The sequence below is a fragment of the Telmatherina bonti genome (assembly GCF_933228915.1).
Source record: "Telmatherina bonti genome assembly, chromosome: 12".
In the NCBI taxonomy this organism is placed as follows: Eukaryota; Metazoa; Chordata; class Actinopteri; order Atheriniformes; family Telmatherinidae; genus Telmatherina; species Telmatherina bonti.
In genome coordinates, this window is record NC_136610.1 from 7,452,265 (window position 1) to 7,469,295 (window position 17,031).

General features: G+C 44.4%; 1 protein-coding gene across 3 annotated transcripts in view; it reads right to left on the minus strand.

Annotated features, from left to right (window-relative positions):
- LOC306763421 (transcription factor COE3-like) overlaps nucleotides 1–17,031 on the minus strand; it is a 208,660-nt gene that overhangs the window by 52,765 nt on the left and 138,864 nt on the right. For 2 of the 3 annotated variants that reach the window (XM_079250215.1, XM_079250213.1), the window contains exons 9-10: nucleotides 16,084–16,217; nucleotides 11,773–11,899 (exon numbers count right to left, since the gene is read on the minus strand). In XM_079250215.1, the coding sequence (XP_079106341.1) occupies nucleotides 11,773–11,899; nucleotides 16,084–16,217 (261 nt within the window). The remainder of the gene's footprint in view (nucleotides 1–11,772; nucleotides 11,900–16,083; nucleotides 16,218–17,031) is intronic. The other variant, XM_079250214.1, reaches the window with a different exon arrangement.

The window sequence follows — 17,031 nt, forward strand, 5'->3', positions numbered from 1 at the left end:
AACCTCCGCGTCACGTTGCAACTGAGTCTCACGTTACGCGCCAGCAACATGCTGCCGTTCTGAACGTGCTCCATGAGAAAAGCAAGAGGACATCAACGGAGCAGAAGACAGACTGAGATGTAAGAGATGAGACAGGAGTCAACATCAGACTGACTTTTACCCACCAGAGAGAGCTCAGAGAAGAGACAGGGAGGTCTCTGGCAACGAGGACCTGATGGCTTTAATGGTGGGAGAATATTCAGCCCAACTGGGGTAAAATGGGACGAAGGACAACAGGAATCATCTGGAAGCTTCCAGAAAAGTGAATGAGATGGTCATCGACTAAACCTACAAACCTACCCATCCGGAGGGTTCCCTGCCTCTGCCCCTCCCAGCTGCCGGGATGAGTCCCAGTCCCCGTCCACCCCTGCTACCATGTGTCCACATACGCTGGACAATGGATGGCGTTTCCCAGCTGCTGCAGCATCTGGTCATCTGCAGACAGAGAGAAAACCTGCAGCCGAAACTCAGGGCTAAGTGTTCCCGAGCTGATAAGACAGGAGTAAACAGCTGGTCGTGTCACCTCCGCTGCTCGGTTAGGACTGATCACAGCGGTGCTCGGAGGCTGCGCCGCCTGTCAATCACAGTTTAAAGTTCATGATATTTCTACGAGCATCGATTTGAGCAGCGGGCAAAGGAGGCTGCTAGTGACTCCACTGATTGATCAGGAGACAGTTTTCTCTCTGTCCTGCAGCAGTTTGACGTGAGGCGAAGCTGCAGTTCGGCTCGGTTCTGCAGGAGTTGCATCACCTCTCAAACCGCTTTCCTTTAAGCTTTATTTGGAGCCTCACACAGATGTGAGCTTTCAACACAACCTGACAGGAGGAGCTGTTTAGGATCAGACACCTAAAACACACATTTTTGATTCTGTTGAATATTCAGAACTCAAATGAAGACACATTTAACAAACGACAACCGATTCCTATGTCAGATGTTTAAACTGAAACGTGAAATAATGAGCTGATGCTGAATGTGATGCAGCAGCACATCTGCAAAATGCTGGAACAGGAGCAACAGCTGGAAATGCAATGATCAAAAACAGCTGGAGGAAAAAAAGGAAAACTAACAAGGTTACCTGGCAACAGGCCGGTAAGATGAGGAGCATTTCAGAGAGGAAGAGTCTCTCAGATGGAAAGACGGACAAAGCTTCACCAGTCTGAAAGAAATCAATGCGCATGCGTATGCTCCCATCCAGACAACGTCTCTTTCAGGGACGACCTTGCAGATTCCACCATGCTGAACCACATCCTGCATCATCACAGCAGCATGGTGGAACAGGAGAACTGGTCTGCTGCAGTCCAGTTTCACCAGTACAAAACATCTGGAGCTTCATGGAAGCAGCTGGAATCCTGCATCAGACCAGAACGGGACGACGTTCCTCTCCTAAAACTCCAGCAGCTGCTCTCCTCGCTTCCCAGATGTTTACAGATGTTAGAAGAAGAGGAGATGCTAACGATGCTAATGATGCTAACTATGCTAAACATCATCCTGAAACGACGTTTAACAGTCGTGTTGCTGAGCTCGTATTTTCCATGAAATGATAAAAACGTCTCAGTTTCAACGTCTGACATGTTGTTTATCTTCTACTGGGATGAAATCACCGGTTGATCAGGTTTGGAAATCACTGAATTCCTTTTGTCCCAACTTTTGTATTTGTCGTTGCACAAATAAGACAAAAAAATGATGTGAAGTTTGTCCTGATTAGTTTTCTTTTCTTCTTCCTGTTTCTCTCTGCTACATTTTAATAAATCAAACTGAGTTATTCAGGAAGAGGAAAATGTAAAAAAACGATCTCCTATATCCTTTGTGATCCTCTTCCAGCGATCCTCTGGTGTGTTGAGACCAGTTTTCAGCTGGAAATATGTTCTGGTCTCCATGTTGACCTGATATTTCACCAGTCTGTAGGAAACATGCTCTAAACACAGTTTACCAGTCAGAATGATGACTGATGATGAAGATGAAGGCTTTTATAGTCAGTGTCATGTGACTGCTGTCCTGTTACCGCTGGGAAACGGCGTGTGTTTAAAGCGTTTATTTCAGCGAGTCAAAACCAACTTCCTGCATTCATCCGTTCATCTCAGTCAGGTGAACCTGAACTCATCATGTGAAGCGTCGCCTCTGACTCATACAGGTGTGATCACATCAAGTTTCTTTCACAATGTCTACAAACTCATCAGTCCAGTTTATTAAAGAAAAATGTTTTTTTTTATGTTGTTTTTTCCTGTTTTGGACGAGTCTGAAAACTTCCTGCGTGCACGTTAGACGGAGGCCTTCAGCCTCCAGCCGTCGCCTCGCGTGGAGCCATGGAAAACGGCGAGCGTCTTCCTCGTTTTGTTCCCTCCGCTGCTGCGAGCTGATCCGCAGCCAGTTGCACATAATTGCCTCCATGTGTTACTCTGACAGTAATTAAACAATAAAAATTCAGAAGTCAATTAGCGAGCAGTGCTTCAGACGAGGAGGAGGAGGAGGAGGAGGAGGAGGAAGGTGGAGGGAAAACCTCCGCCTCCACCTCTACATGGAACAATCAGCTGATGTGTTCCAGGTGCATCGGAGACCTGAGCCAGAAAACCATTTGTGAACACGGTTCAGTTAAATTTCCTCTCTGACTTCTGACTGGAAACCACATGATGCAACTCGGACTCACTGATTGGACGGTTGTGATGATGTCATCCTGCATCATCAGATGATCAAATCGGGTTCAGGTGAGTCTGACCCGTGAGCTCACATGCTTTATTAGCAGGTTATTACAGTCAGCTGCAGATTGATCGCAACTCCCAGCGTTCACACACCTCGTTACCGTGGCAACCGTGTGATTTATACGATCAGCAGAAATCTGATGGAACAGAATCTACAGAACCAGGTCTTGTCCAGAACCAGAACAAAGGATTTCTGGACCATGAATGGCGCACAGAGAGTTTCTCTTCCTCCTGAGCAGAAGAATCTGGCTGTTCAATCTCCAGTGAGAGGAGGAAGAGGAGGAGGAAGATCAGACTCATCAGAACAAGACGGATCTTCACATTAATGCCAGACGAGTTCCTTCAGCAGGACGACAAAGAGGATGAAGATTTAACTGTGGAGAAGCATCATCATCCTGAAACTTTAGAAAGAAAGAAAGAAACTCCGGGATCAAGTCGGAGAAACGGAACGTTATGGAAACTCTTAGATCCAAATGAAACCAGGTTTGTTTCCCTGCAGCAGCAGAATAATCCTCACCAAACCAGAAGGTTTAATCTGCACAGAAACCAGCCTGGAATCAGTCAACAACCCTCAAACACAAACAAACAACACAAAAGATTTAACAAGAAATCCAACAATTCTACTCTGTAAAAACTTACAAACATGGAAAACAACAAAAATCTGGAATAATCCCGGAACTAAACACTGAAAACAGATGAAAGTCAAATCCAAAAAACGACAAACCTGCAATAAAACACCAAACAGTGAACTTGTTTACATCAGATAACTGGGACCAGTCAGTTAACTGGGACCAATCAGATAACTGGGACCAATCAGATAACTGGGACCAGTCATATAACTGGGACCAGTCAGTTAACTGGGTCCAGTCAGATAACTAGGACCAATCAGATACTTTGGACCAATCAGATACTTTGGACCAATCAGATAACTGGGACCAGTTAGTTAACCAGACCAGTCATATAACTGGGACCAATCAGATACTTTGGACCAATCAGATAACTGGGACCAATCAGATAACTGGGACCAGTCAGATAACTGGGACCAATCAGATAACTGGGACCAGTCAGATAACTGGGACCAATCAGATAACTGGGACCAGTCAGTTAACTGGGTCCAGTCAGATAACTGGGACCAATCAGATAACTGGGACCAGTCAGTTAACTGGGTCCAGTCAGATAACTGGGACCAATCAGATAACTGGGACCAGTCAGTTAACTGGGTCCAGTCAGATAACTGGGACCAATCAGATAACTGGGACCAATCAGATAACTGAGACCAGTCAGATAACTGGGTCCAGTCAGATAACTGGGACCAATCAGATAACTGGGACCAGTCAGTTAACTGGGTCCAGTCAGATAACTGGGACCAATCAGATAACTGGGACCAATCAGATAACTGGGACCAGTCAGTTAACTGGGTCCAGTCAGATAACTGGGACCAATCAGATAACTGGGACCAGTCAGTTAACTGGGTCCAGTCAGATAACTGGGACCAATCAGATAACTGGGACCAATCAGATAACTGGGACCAGTCATATAACTGGGACCAATCAGATACTTTGGACCAATCAGATAACTGGGAACAATCAGATAACTGGGACCAGTTAGTTAACCAGACCAGTCATATAACTGGGACCAATCAGATACTTTGGACCAATCAGATAACTGGGACCAATCAGATAACTGGGACCAGTCAGATAACTGGGACCAATCAGATAACTGGGACCAGTCAGTTAACTGGGACCAATCAGATAACTGGGACCAGTCAGATAACTGGGACCAATCAGATAACAGGGACCAGTCAGATAACTGGGACCAGTCATATAACTGGGACCAGTCAGATAACTGGGACCAGTCAGTTAACTGGGATCAGTCAGATAATTGGGACAAATAAGATAGCTGGTACCAATCAGATACTGGGACCAGTCAGATCTGTGATACTGAAACATAACTGCTCTGCGTTTTCCACTCCATTAATACGTATGTAGTGAAGTAACTTCCAGTCATTTTCAAAGCACCCCCACCTGAAGTCCTGCTATTAGCTGCTAGCGTAGGAGCTAATAGACTACGTGTAACTACATGGAATGTCCCGCTTCCTGCTTCTTGTTTCACTTCTGTTTTTTTATTGGATGACAATAAAAGAAGCAAAGAGAATGCACAGAAGCAAAGAGACTAAATAAATCCCATATGCAGGTCTACACGCCTGAATACACGTACTGGGATGAAAACTAGGTGTGTTAATCTGATTTCCAGTCATCAGATTTTGCTGTTTACATGAATAATCTGATGTGTTCATGTAGACGGACTCATTCTTACCATCTTCACCTGACAGTTGCTGTAAAAACAAACTAAAGTCACAAAAAACTAAACGACAAGAGAGAAACCAGAACTCCCAGTGTCCATCATATGTTAGTTCACCTACTGGTTGGATACCAGCTACAGAAAAAAAGCCCAGTTTGGTTTTGTTTGCATCTGGAGGGAAACTGACCTGTTTTAACATCCTCCTCCTTTTCTCCCATCATCTGAGTCTGACTTCATCATCCTGCCCCCCACCCCCTCCCAGTTGCTCCCAGTTGCTCCCAGCTGCAGGAGGATGAGGAGGTTCAGCGGGGATGGAGGGGTTGAAATTAATGAGGGGAGCCTGGAGGTATTGACTTTCCTGGGAAAACACAGCTCTCTAAAAATCAGTGGCCGAGTGCCGCAATAACTCAGCACCCATCGATCCCCCAACGCCACCTCTCTCCCTCCCTCCTCCCCCCTCCCCCCTCCCTCCCCCCGCGGGCCGCATTGATCCGTGCATTACAAGCTGTGAGGCGGTCGGCGTCGACCCAGCAGCACCACCCGCCTCATTCAACACCCACAGCTGCGAGGTCGGTGAAACCTGAGGCTGCAAACACAACACGGAGCAGCAGGAAGACTTTACTGCATGTTACTGCAGACACACACACACACAGACGTGCACACACACACGCGTGAACACACACACACATACACAAACACACTCACAAAGTCAGTTTGAATCTCATGAGTTCACCGAGTCTTGAAGTAATTTTAATTCCATTATTGTTTATTTATGGTCTGATGTTCCTGTTAGTTTGTCCAGCTGGAAGTAGGAAAAACTGGACCAGAACCGGACCGGATCTGCTGGAGCAGATGCAGGATGAGCGCTTCCATCCTGACAAGCTGGATAAAAGCAGTCAAACGGCTGCGAGCTGTAAGTGATGATCAGAGAGCTGCAGGATGAATCTGTTTAACTCCGTCTCCCCTCGCAGCCTTCTTGTCATTCCGCACGGCGTTCCTCGCCTTCGGCCAGGTTTTCACAGCCAAGCCGCGGGATCAAATCCTCAAGCTGCTTTAAGCCGCGGGGGGGAAGAGCGTCGGGAATCTGGGAAATACTCCGATCTCACTGCTCGTCACCTCACCTTCATCTGCACCTGAGAGGCAGCTCGAGCCGTCGTGCTGATGAAGACGCGTTCGGGAATACTGTGCCCTGATTGGCTAATGGACCGGAGTCAGAACCTGTGAACATGACCCGGTAAACTTCCCAGTCTCTATAAAGACATCCAACTCCAGATTACAAACCTCTGGATCTGAAGGACACCAGCTTCTACTAAAGACCTGCAAATCCTCCTCAACTACCATGAAGAAGCTGATGGACCCGAGAACCTTGACAGGTAACGCTGGAACTTCCCAGACACAAACTTCTTAAAGAACCAAGACGATCTCATCAGGAAGCCGCTGAGAGGAAGGACGTCTGGATGACTGAAGCCTCCCCGAGGAACTCTGGAGTATCTACTAGAAGATCTGGAAGGTCCAGAAGAAAAACCTCCAGGTCTCTTCATCGTAGGAGAACCCAGTTGAGTACCAAGATGTCCGCACGCACCAGAAGGCACCAACGCTAACACGTAGCAAACATGTCTCCATGGGAACAAGGCGCCACACGATGGCAGAGACTCTGCTGGTCGTCAACACGTCTCATCGCTGCTCCACCGCTGTGACATCATGATGATATCACAATGTGATACAGCTGTTGCATCTGTCCTGCCGATGCGTTGACACCAGGTAAGGGTACGACTGGCCAAACCGTCCCGCCCCCAGCCAGACCCTGCAGTGGAAATATAGCCGCCTTCAGCAGCTGCTCGAAGAAGAGAGGAAGACCTCGGCAGTTACAGAAAGTGTACAACGTTATGATGTGTTGTCTTTCTGTCCTCTTCCCCCCACACAGCAGAGGCAGATGGCTGTCCTGAGCCGGGTTCTGCCGGAGGTTTCCTTCCTGTTAAAAGGGAGTTTTTTCCTTCCCACTGTCGCCGTGTGCTTGCTCAGGATGGGAGATAGAGTTGGACTCAACTCAATCTGTTGGTTTCCTTATATAGGCTGTTATCGATTGGCTTCATCATGTTTTTTTACTGTCTGTAAAGCGTCTTGAGATGGCATTACCGTGATTTGACGCTATATAAATAAAGTTGAATTGAATTAAATTAAATTAAATTAAATTGAATTGAATTGAATTGAATTGAATTGAATTGAATTGAATTGAATTGAATTGAATTGAATGAGTTCAGGGATGTTCAGATTTGTTATTTCTAATCAAACTACAGTCAGGTTAACTGTGTGTTTTACAGCCACTCATCAAATCATCAATTTAGCTTTGGACTTGAATCTGAGACTGAATCCGTCCAGACGACGGCCGGCCTTCCTCTCCTCGCTGCTGATGCGATGTGAACATGATGTCTGAACTCCTGCTGCTCCTCCGGTGTGTTTCTGAGGAGAACATCCTCCAACAGCAGCTTTATTCACAGCGTGAAAGCAGAGCTCTCAGCCCGTCTCCGGTATCAGGAAATGGGATCACAGATTAGCATTGGAAAAGGAGGCGGCCGGAGCGTCCATTGTGAGCGTCCGTCTCCTCTGCGCTGTCCCGCCGTCGGAGGAGGCAGCGCCTCCAACAAAGACGATAAACTGGTGTTAAACAGAAAGCCCGAACACGGCGCAATGACATTTACTTATCAGACTAAACAGCCTTCCATCTGACCTTTCTGCTACTTTGAATGACATCTGGATATTCTGACGGAATAATCAGAGGCAGTAAAAGCACCGATGTGACAGGAAGATACGGAGGCTTCGGACGGCTGACAATGAGTCTGAAGGGCGAGCGGCGAGAGGAGCAGAGCAGCAAGGCACTCTGGGGAAAATGTTTACTTCACATCCAGCTTGAAGAAAACTGTTTGCAGCCAATAACAGAGCCGACGCACAAACCGCTGGAAGCTCCAACTCTGAGAGCGGAGCCTGAACTTTCCATTGGGGGAGAGCCGTTAAACAACGGACAGAACTATCATTTATTCACATGAGCGAGAAAAGGTGCAGGTGCAGAAAAACATGAATGTGCTGAAGGGGAAATTCACGTGGGAGAGCCAGAGTTCAGAAGGTCAGAAAATCTGCAGGTTTAACTGTTCAGGAGAGTCGTGTTCAGCTGGAAAAAACAAGAAATATCACCTTCGTTCAAGCTATAGAAACCTTCAGCACAACAATCTTCATTCATGTTCATAAATTCTCCTGTCAGGCCTGGAAGTTTTCACACATTTAAGGCTTTAATATTAAATTAAATGTGAGTTTTATTGTAGCCTTCAGCCACAGAACTCATGATGCTAGCGCTCCGATACAAGCACAAAGGCAACGATGCAAACACGGACACTCACAAAGGAGCCGGATGTCTCTAAAAATGTTGATACGCCTCATGAACAGAACATCTCTGCTGTTCAGGAGCGAAACTCAGGTAAATAATGACAAGTTGATCCACCAGAACACACCAAGATATCAAAAATTTAGGGTACCTTTGAGCATTTTGCTCAATTTGGTCATCGTTTCTTTTGTTTAATGTAACAATGAAGGTCGAACCTTTTAACCACAGTCAATATTTATTTCAGGACAGCCTGGTTTGTCGGATTCTGAGGTTAAAAGGATGTAAAATCATGAAGCATGAAGAATAACCAGAAGGAGCAAACAGCAGTGATCGTTGTCTATTATTTTAACGGGAATAAGATAAATAATGGCGGATTATTGTGGATTTTAAATGTTGCATGTTGCGGCTGGATTGTGAAGCTCCTGGATGGGATAGAAAAGGCTGGAAAACATCCGTAGATCCGCTGGAGGTTAAACTGTTTCTGGTTTAACTGAGGTGAACTGTCTCCAACCTTCAGCGTGTTGAGATTTCTGCATGTGGAATAACGTGTTGAGATTTCTGCATGTGGAATAACGTATTGAGATTTCTGCATGTGGAATAACGTGTTGAGATTTCTACGTGTGGAATAACGTGTTGAGATTTCTGCGTGTAGAATAACGTGTTGAGATTTCTGCGTGTAGAATAACGTATTGAGATTTCTGCATGTGGAATAACGTGTTGAGATTTCTGCGTGTAGAATAACGTGTTGAGATTTCTGCATGTGGAATAACATGTTGAGATTTCTACTTGTGGAATAACGTGTTGAGATTACTGCGTGTGGAATAACGTGTTGAGATTTCTGCCTGTGGAATAATGTGTTGAGATTTCTACGTGTGGAATAACGTGTTGAGATTTCTACGTGTGGAATAACGTGTTGAGATTACTGCGTGTGGAATAACGTGTTGAGATTTCTGCCTGTGGAATAATGTGTTGAGATTTCTACGTGTGGAATAACGTGTTGAGATTTCTGCATGTGGAATATCGTGTTGTGATTTCTACGTGTGGAATAATGTGTTGAGATTTCTGCATGTGGAATAAGGTGTTGAGATTACTGCATGTGGAATAACGTTTTGAGATTTCTGCGTGTGGTGGAATAACGTGTTGAGATTTCTGCGTGTGGAATAAAATGGTGAGATTTCTACGTGTGGAATAATGTGTCGAGATTTCTGCATCTGGAATAACGTGTTGAGATTTCTGCGTGTGGAATAATGTGTCGAGATTTCTGCATCTGGAATAACGTGTTGAGATTACTGCGTGTGGAATAACGTGTTGAGATTTCTATATGTGGAATAATGTGCTGAGATTTCTGCATGTGGAATACGATGGTGAGATTTCTGCGTGTGGAATAACGTGTTGAGATTTCTACGTGTGGAATAAGGTGTTGCGATTACTGCATGTGGAATAACGTGTTGAGATTTCTGCATGTGGAATAACGTGTTGAGATTTCTACATGTGGAATAACGTGTTGAGATTTCTACGTGTGGAAAAACTTGAGATTACTGCATGTGGAATAAGGTGTTGAGATTTCTGCATGTGGAATAACGTGTTGAGATTACTGCGTGTGGAATAACGTGTTGAAATTTCTACGTGTGGAATAATGTGTTGAGATTTCTACGTGTGGAATAACATGGTGAGATTTCTACGTGTGGAATAACGTGTTGAGATTTCTACGTGTGGAATAACATGGTGAGATTTCTGCGTGTGGAATAACGTGTTGAGATTTCTGCGTGTGAAATAACGTTTTGAGATTTCTGCGTGTGGTGGAATAATGTGTTGAGATTTCTACGTGTGGAATAACATGGTGAGATTTCTACGTGTGGAATAACGTGTTGAGATTTCTACGTGTGGAATAACATGGTGAGATTTCTGCATGTGGAATAACGTGTTGAGATTTCTGCGTGTGAAATAACATTTTGAGATGTCTGCGTGTGGTGGAATAACGTGTTGAGATTTCTGCGTGTGGAATAAAATGGTGAGATTTCTGCGTGTGGAATAACGTGTTGAGATTTCTACGTGTGGAATAACTTGTTGAGATTTCTGCGTGTGGAATAACGTGTCGAGATTTCTGCGTGTGGAATAAAAGGGTGAGATTTCTACGTGTGGAATAATGTGTCGAGATTTCTGCATCTGGAATAACGTGTTGAGATTTCTGCGTGTGGAATAATGTGTTGAGATTTCTACGTGTGGAATAAGGTGTTGCGATTACTGCATGTGGAATAAGGTGTTGAGATTTCTGCATGTGGAATAACATGTTGAGATTTCTACATGTGGAATAACGTGTTGAGATTTCTACGTGTGGAATAACGTGTTGAGATTACTGCGTGTGGAATAACGTGTTGAAATTTCTACGTGTGGAATAATGTGTTGAGATTTCTACGTGTGGAATAACATGGTGAGATTTCTACGTGTGGAATAACGTGTTGAGATTTCTACGTGTGGAATAACATGGTGAGATTTCTGCATGTGGAATAATGTGTTGAGATTTCTGCGTGTGGTGGAATAATGTGTTGAGATTTCTACGTGTGGAATAACATGGTGAGATTTCTACGTGTGGAATAACGTGTTGAGATTTCTGCGTGTGGAATAACATGGCGAGATTTCTGCGTGTGGAATAACGTGTTGAGATTTCTGCGTGTGAAATAACGTTTTGAGATGTCTGCGTGTGGTGGAATAACGTGTTGAGATTTCTGCGTGTGGAATAAAATGGTGAGATTTCTGCGTGTGGAATAACGTGTTGAGATTTCTACGTGTGGAATAACATGGTGAGATTTCTGCGTGTGGAATAACGTGTTGAGATTTCTGCGTGTGGAATAAAATGGTGAGATTTCTGCGTGTGGAATAACGTGTTGAGATTTCTGCGTGTGGAATAACGTGTTGAGATTTCTGCGTGTGGAATAATGTGAGTAGATTTCTGCATCTGGAATAACGTGTTGAGATTACTGCGTGTGGAATAACATGTTGAGATTTCTATATGTGGAATAACGTGTTGAGATTTCTGCGTGTGGAATAAGATGGTGAGATTTCTGCATGTGGAATAACGCGTTGAGATTTCTGCGTGTGGAATAACGTGTTGAGATTTCTGCGTGTGGAATAACGTGTTGAGATTTCTGCATGTGGAATAACGTGTCGAGATTTCTGCGTGTGGAATAACGTGTTGAGATTTCTGCATGTGGAATAACGCGTTGAGATTTCTGCGTGTGGAATAACGTGTTGAGATTTCTGCGTGTGGAATAATGTGTCGAGATTTCTGCGTGTGGAATAACATGTCGAGATATCTGCGTGTGGAATAACGTGTTGAGATTTCTGCGTGTGGAATCTCACCCGTGTAGACGAAGCGTCCCGGTGCTCCTTTGCAGAACTGTTTTGACTTGTAGGACAGCGTTACCTCCACCACTCCGGGGATGTGTCGCGGGGGAGTTTGGACCCGGATGGCGTGAGGGGTGATCAGCTGCAAAGACAGAGGCGGGTTTGAAACAGGGTTACCATGGCAACAGTAATCTAATCACACCTAGACAATATAACGACACTTAATGTGAAGCAGGATCATGCTAGGTAAAGTGCAAAAAACACGAGTCAGAGCTCTGCAGAGCTACCAGGACTACATTTTCCTCCATCTTCCATCATCTTCCTCCACCTGAACAGCATGTTATTGGCTGAACTGTTATTAACCCTTTCAGGCCTAATCTGCCACATCTGATAAATTCACCTGTTTCATCACGTAAAGGTAAAAACTTTGCTTCAAACCCTGTCTGTACAATGTCCGACACCTGTCTTATACCCCCTGCTGGACACATGTTGCACTGCAATGACACTGACGCAGTAATAAACAGAACATATACGAAAATTATTTAATTGTATTTCATATATACCTATGTATTTTGCTGAAGAGACAAAGAATGATTTCAGATTATGATAAAAGTTTTCGGTCCTTTACTTCTTCTGTTGAATATGAAGATTTAAAGGCTTAAATAAAAATGTGGCTAATTCTTAACTATGTGTTGTTGCTTCATCACTTATTTGTTTACTACGTCAGCACCCATAAAGCCATCATGGGACAATCACTGATATCTAAAATCACTACACATTAGCGTTATTTGAGAGAGACTCTGTGAAGAAAACACAAATCTATGTGTGAAAAAGAATTACGGAGAAGATTTACGGAGGAGATCTGAAAGATCTTTGTAGAACCGTAGGTCGTTTTCTTCTAAACCACCAGGAATCCCACATTTATATCTTTAAGGAGCCGTCAACGCTGTTTGCTTCACTGGAAATCAGAGCTTCAACCAGAAGCTTTAAGCTGTCCAAAAACAATCTGAAGTAAATGATTGCAGTACAACACAGTGAGACACATATGATGCAGTTCCTGTTAAACACAGTCTGAAAAACATCTACTGACCTCTGACAAACACCAGGAAACAGAAGGTTACGTAAGACGAAACAACAAGGACTTGTACATTACACGGTTTTAATGCATGACGCGGAGGAACAACCCTCTGGGGCACGTTGTTAGAGTCCGACTTGTTTAATCAGCTTCCACCATGGTCCCACACAGTAAACATTTTATAACAAATCTTTATTTCTTCTGTCCAAAACTGGCTAAATATCCTGAAGTAGGAACTATTTTGTTTTGGTATGGATGTAGTTTTTATGTTAAACAAAGGTTGTCAAGCTAAAGCGCATTTCTCTTATTCACCTGTCTAAAACCAGCTGATCTGAAAGCGCTGATAAACGCGTTGCTATGGTGATGTCCGTAACAGATATGCAGGGCAGTGGCACTTCAGGACCAGGACTGGGAAACGCTGATCTACACAGCTGCACCATTAATTGTAGGGCTGTGACGATATGCTTTTGTCCCAATTAGGTTCATTAGATTAGATTAGATTCTGCTATAATGTCCAAGATGACGAGTAAAAAGATCAATAAAAAAACTATAAAAATGACGAAAAATTTCATAAATGATTATTTTTATTCATTTGAAAAAACAAAAATTGATTTTATTTTAACTGAATAAATTTTTTTAACAAAATCATTTATTTTGAAATTGTGAAGCAAAAAAATCCAGATTTTTTTTTTTTTTTTTTGCATTCTCAGGGAATGTGAGAGCGAAGTTAATCCAGCTGCTGCATCACACTCAGAAACTCATAATAGCAGACACAGAAAACTTCCTCCGATCTGGGTCAGAGAGCGTTCGGAGGGATTGGCCTGCTCGCCGCCTGACGACGCTGATCAAAGCGAGGAGCGCTGTCGGCGGCGTGCGGAGGTGTACACGGGCTCCTTCCCCGCCAGGTGTTCTGCTCTTCTGGACCCGCTTCAATATTTCATGCAGCGCCGTATGCGCAGCTCCTCCTGCAGCTCCACCAGATCCACATCTGACGCTGACGCAGGTGTTTCTGCCTCAGCATGTGCATCTGCTGAGGATGATGTGGAGGATGAAGATGTGCAGCTGTAAACTCGCGGTGAGGCTGCAGGTGTTGGGAGCAACCAAAGCAACTGGTTTTACTTCAGTAGGAAACATTAATGAATCTCTGATGGGGCCGGCGTGTCTGAATGAATAAATAAACATGAAACTTTACTAAATAAGTTCACATGTTCCCACATCACAGCCTGGACAAACATTAATTCACTTTGATTAAGCTTTATTTATACAGACAACTTCGCAACAAAGCTGCGTTTCCATGACATTTTTTTGCAAAATAAAAGTTTCGACAAACAACAGTTGTGATTTACGGGCATTTTCATTGAACAGTGTTTAGCACTTTAGCCTCAGGTCTCATAAAATCTCGTAAAAGTTTTTACAAAAATTGTGGATTATGCGAAGTAGCCACGTAGCGTTATTTAGGGATTTTCTTTTTGATGCTTTTCTCCATTTATTTTGAAATTTGGTGTTTGTTCTGCACCGCGACGTCTTTTCTAGAAACAAACTGGTTATGACCCTTCACGTCATGTCCGGGGACACGTAAATGCCAAAAAAAGTGTTCCCGTCACATTTTTGCGATATGATTCTATGTTGAAACGTCTGAAAAAACCACCTCACGAGAGTGTAAAACCTTTCTAACGACCTTTGAGACTTTTTTTTTAAATGTAGATGTTTCCATTAGCGGATTTTATTGCAATATTTAAATTTTGCGGAATTCTAGGTGTAATGGAAACGCACCTAATGTTGCCTCACGGTGCTTTTAAGGACAGAGTCCAGTTTAATCCAGTTCACTGTGGTCCAGTTATACACAAATCCACCATGTTAGTCCAGTGTGGTCATGGAAACCAGTTTATGACCTGGCTTAAGAAACCAACTGACTTCATCTGGATCGGGACAAAGAAAGAAAACCTGGACCAGGTGCAGATTTCTACCTTCAACCTAACAGATGTGTTGAAAAAGCTTCCTCATCATTAAATCTGTCTGATCGCATTAGTATTTTTTCATCCATTAACCAAGCTTTAACATAACTAGAGAGGAAAAAACGTTGAGATGTGGTTACAATCCAGTACACCCAGCTTTCCACCAGCACTTGAACGCACCATGTGCTTGTGGAGCGGTGAAAAAAAGTCTCAACACTCCACAAGTTGAGTCATATGAATTGTAATCTCATCCTGCATCTCTCTTCACACCATAGACTGTATATAAAGAGATGGACAGAGCTTCTGTGATGTCACCCGTAGGTTTCTGAAGAGCTGAATTGAAGCTCGATGGGCGGTTCCTACCATCGCTATCTTGGCAGACATCATGCGCGTCGTCTCGCCCGGAAAATACAAATATGGGCAAAGAGGTGGAGCTGAGAGGGGGCTGTGAGCATCATGGCGGATGATTGTCATTGAGCGAACTTCGAGCTTTCTGTAGCTAAGAGCTAACCGAGCTAACCCAGAGCTAACAGGAGCTAATCAGCTAATGGAGGTAAGCGGGCTAAAGCTAAGTCACGTTGTTAACCGGCTAAAAACCACAGTTGTTCTACGTCTTCTTACTTGAAGCAGGAGATCGAGTACCTGTCAATCAAAAGGACACGCCCCTAAATTTGCTGAATTTCAAGATTAAATTACTTTAAAATGGGAGAGTTAGAAAAAAATTCACTCCCCCCACAGTTGTCATGAATGTAAACCTGACCTATTAAACCTAAAATGGATTTTTGTACCAGGCTGTAAACATGTTTATTTCTGCTGTCTTTTTTAACATGGGAGTCTATGGGGATTTGCTCTGTTTTGCAGCCCCTAGTGGATGAAGGGGGAACTGCAGTTTTATGTACTTCAGCATCGGCTTCACTTTTAACCGCCGGAGGTTGCCGCTTGGTTCACACACACGTTGCTGTGATGGGACTAAAAACACCAAGAGTCCACAAGGACACACAAAGTGACGTAAGAACAACAACACTGCAAGGAAAGACAGACCGCCTACAAAGAAACACAACCAGCTGCAGAGACAGAGGGACAAATGAAAACCCCACAAACACAAAATGACATTGACCGGATGACATTATAAATGACGAGTTCCTGATCCAAACCAAAACTTCTCGCCGTGACTTTCTGGAACTTCACGTGGGATGAACTTCCCATCAGAACCATCAACGTTCACATTTCAGGTTGTTTCAGAAGAAACGTCATCAAACACATTTTAAAGCAAAAAGAAAAGAAGTTTCCTCTGACCTCGCTCCAGACCAGCATGGTACCGAAGACCACCTGCAGCCCGTCGAAGAAGTTGTCCCCGATGAGGATGACGGTGGCGCCGCCGGTCGTCCAACCCTCGCTCGGACTGATGGCTTTGATGCAGGGCGTGGCTGCTTCGGAAACACAGCGACATGACAGCAACATGAGCGACCGACTTACAGACACCTGCATCAGACGTGCTTCAGCTTCGTGGTTCTCAGCTCACGTTTACAGGATTATGTAGAAATGTGCCTAAAGCGCCGGTTCTGCAGGAGAACCGGAGAACCTGACCTCCATGATTCTACTCCCCCCCGCGCTGTAACTGGTCACGCAACTCGCCGCTAATACAGGCAGGGACTGTTTTTCCACAACCATCCCGATCAATACGGAGCTCCACATCAGCCGTGTCTGCAGTCAGAGTCCCGGCAGACAGACAGACGGACGGACGGACTCAAGCTGCGAGGAAACAAGACCATCCTCAGCTTTATGGCCTCTTCCCAGAGCAGGAGGACGAGCCGACATTCCGGTCAGACTCCGACGTTCCTGATCTATAAAGATGCATTCAGAGGCTCCGTGAAACATCTCCTCTGAGTGGGAAGATGACTTCCTGCAACAGGCTACAGACGGGACCAGATAATGGACGACGTTCAGAGAAGAATCGTTTTCATTGATTTATTTCTTGCTTTAGTGCAGCCGAAAACAGCCCAGAAGTCTTCCTGTCCTCCGGTCGGGAAAAACGTGGAAGTGCGGAGAAAAGATTCAAGACAAAAGGAAGAACTCAAAGGTTCATGTTAAGATCTGACACAAGTTCTTCGGGTCGGGTCTTTCAGTGATTGGGATTTTACTTCTGGTTCCTGGAGGTTCTAGAAGTAGAACGGAAACCAGAACCTTCAGGTATCAGACCCCCTTTGTGGAACCAGATCCCAGTCCAGCTTCAGGAACCAATAC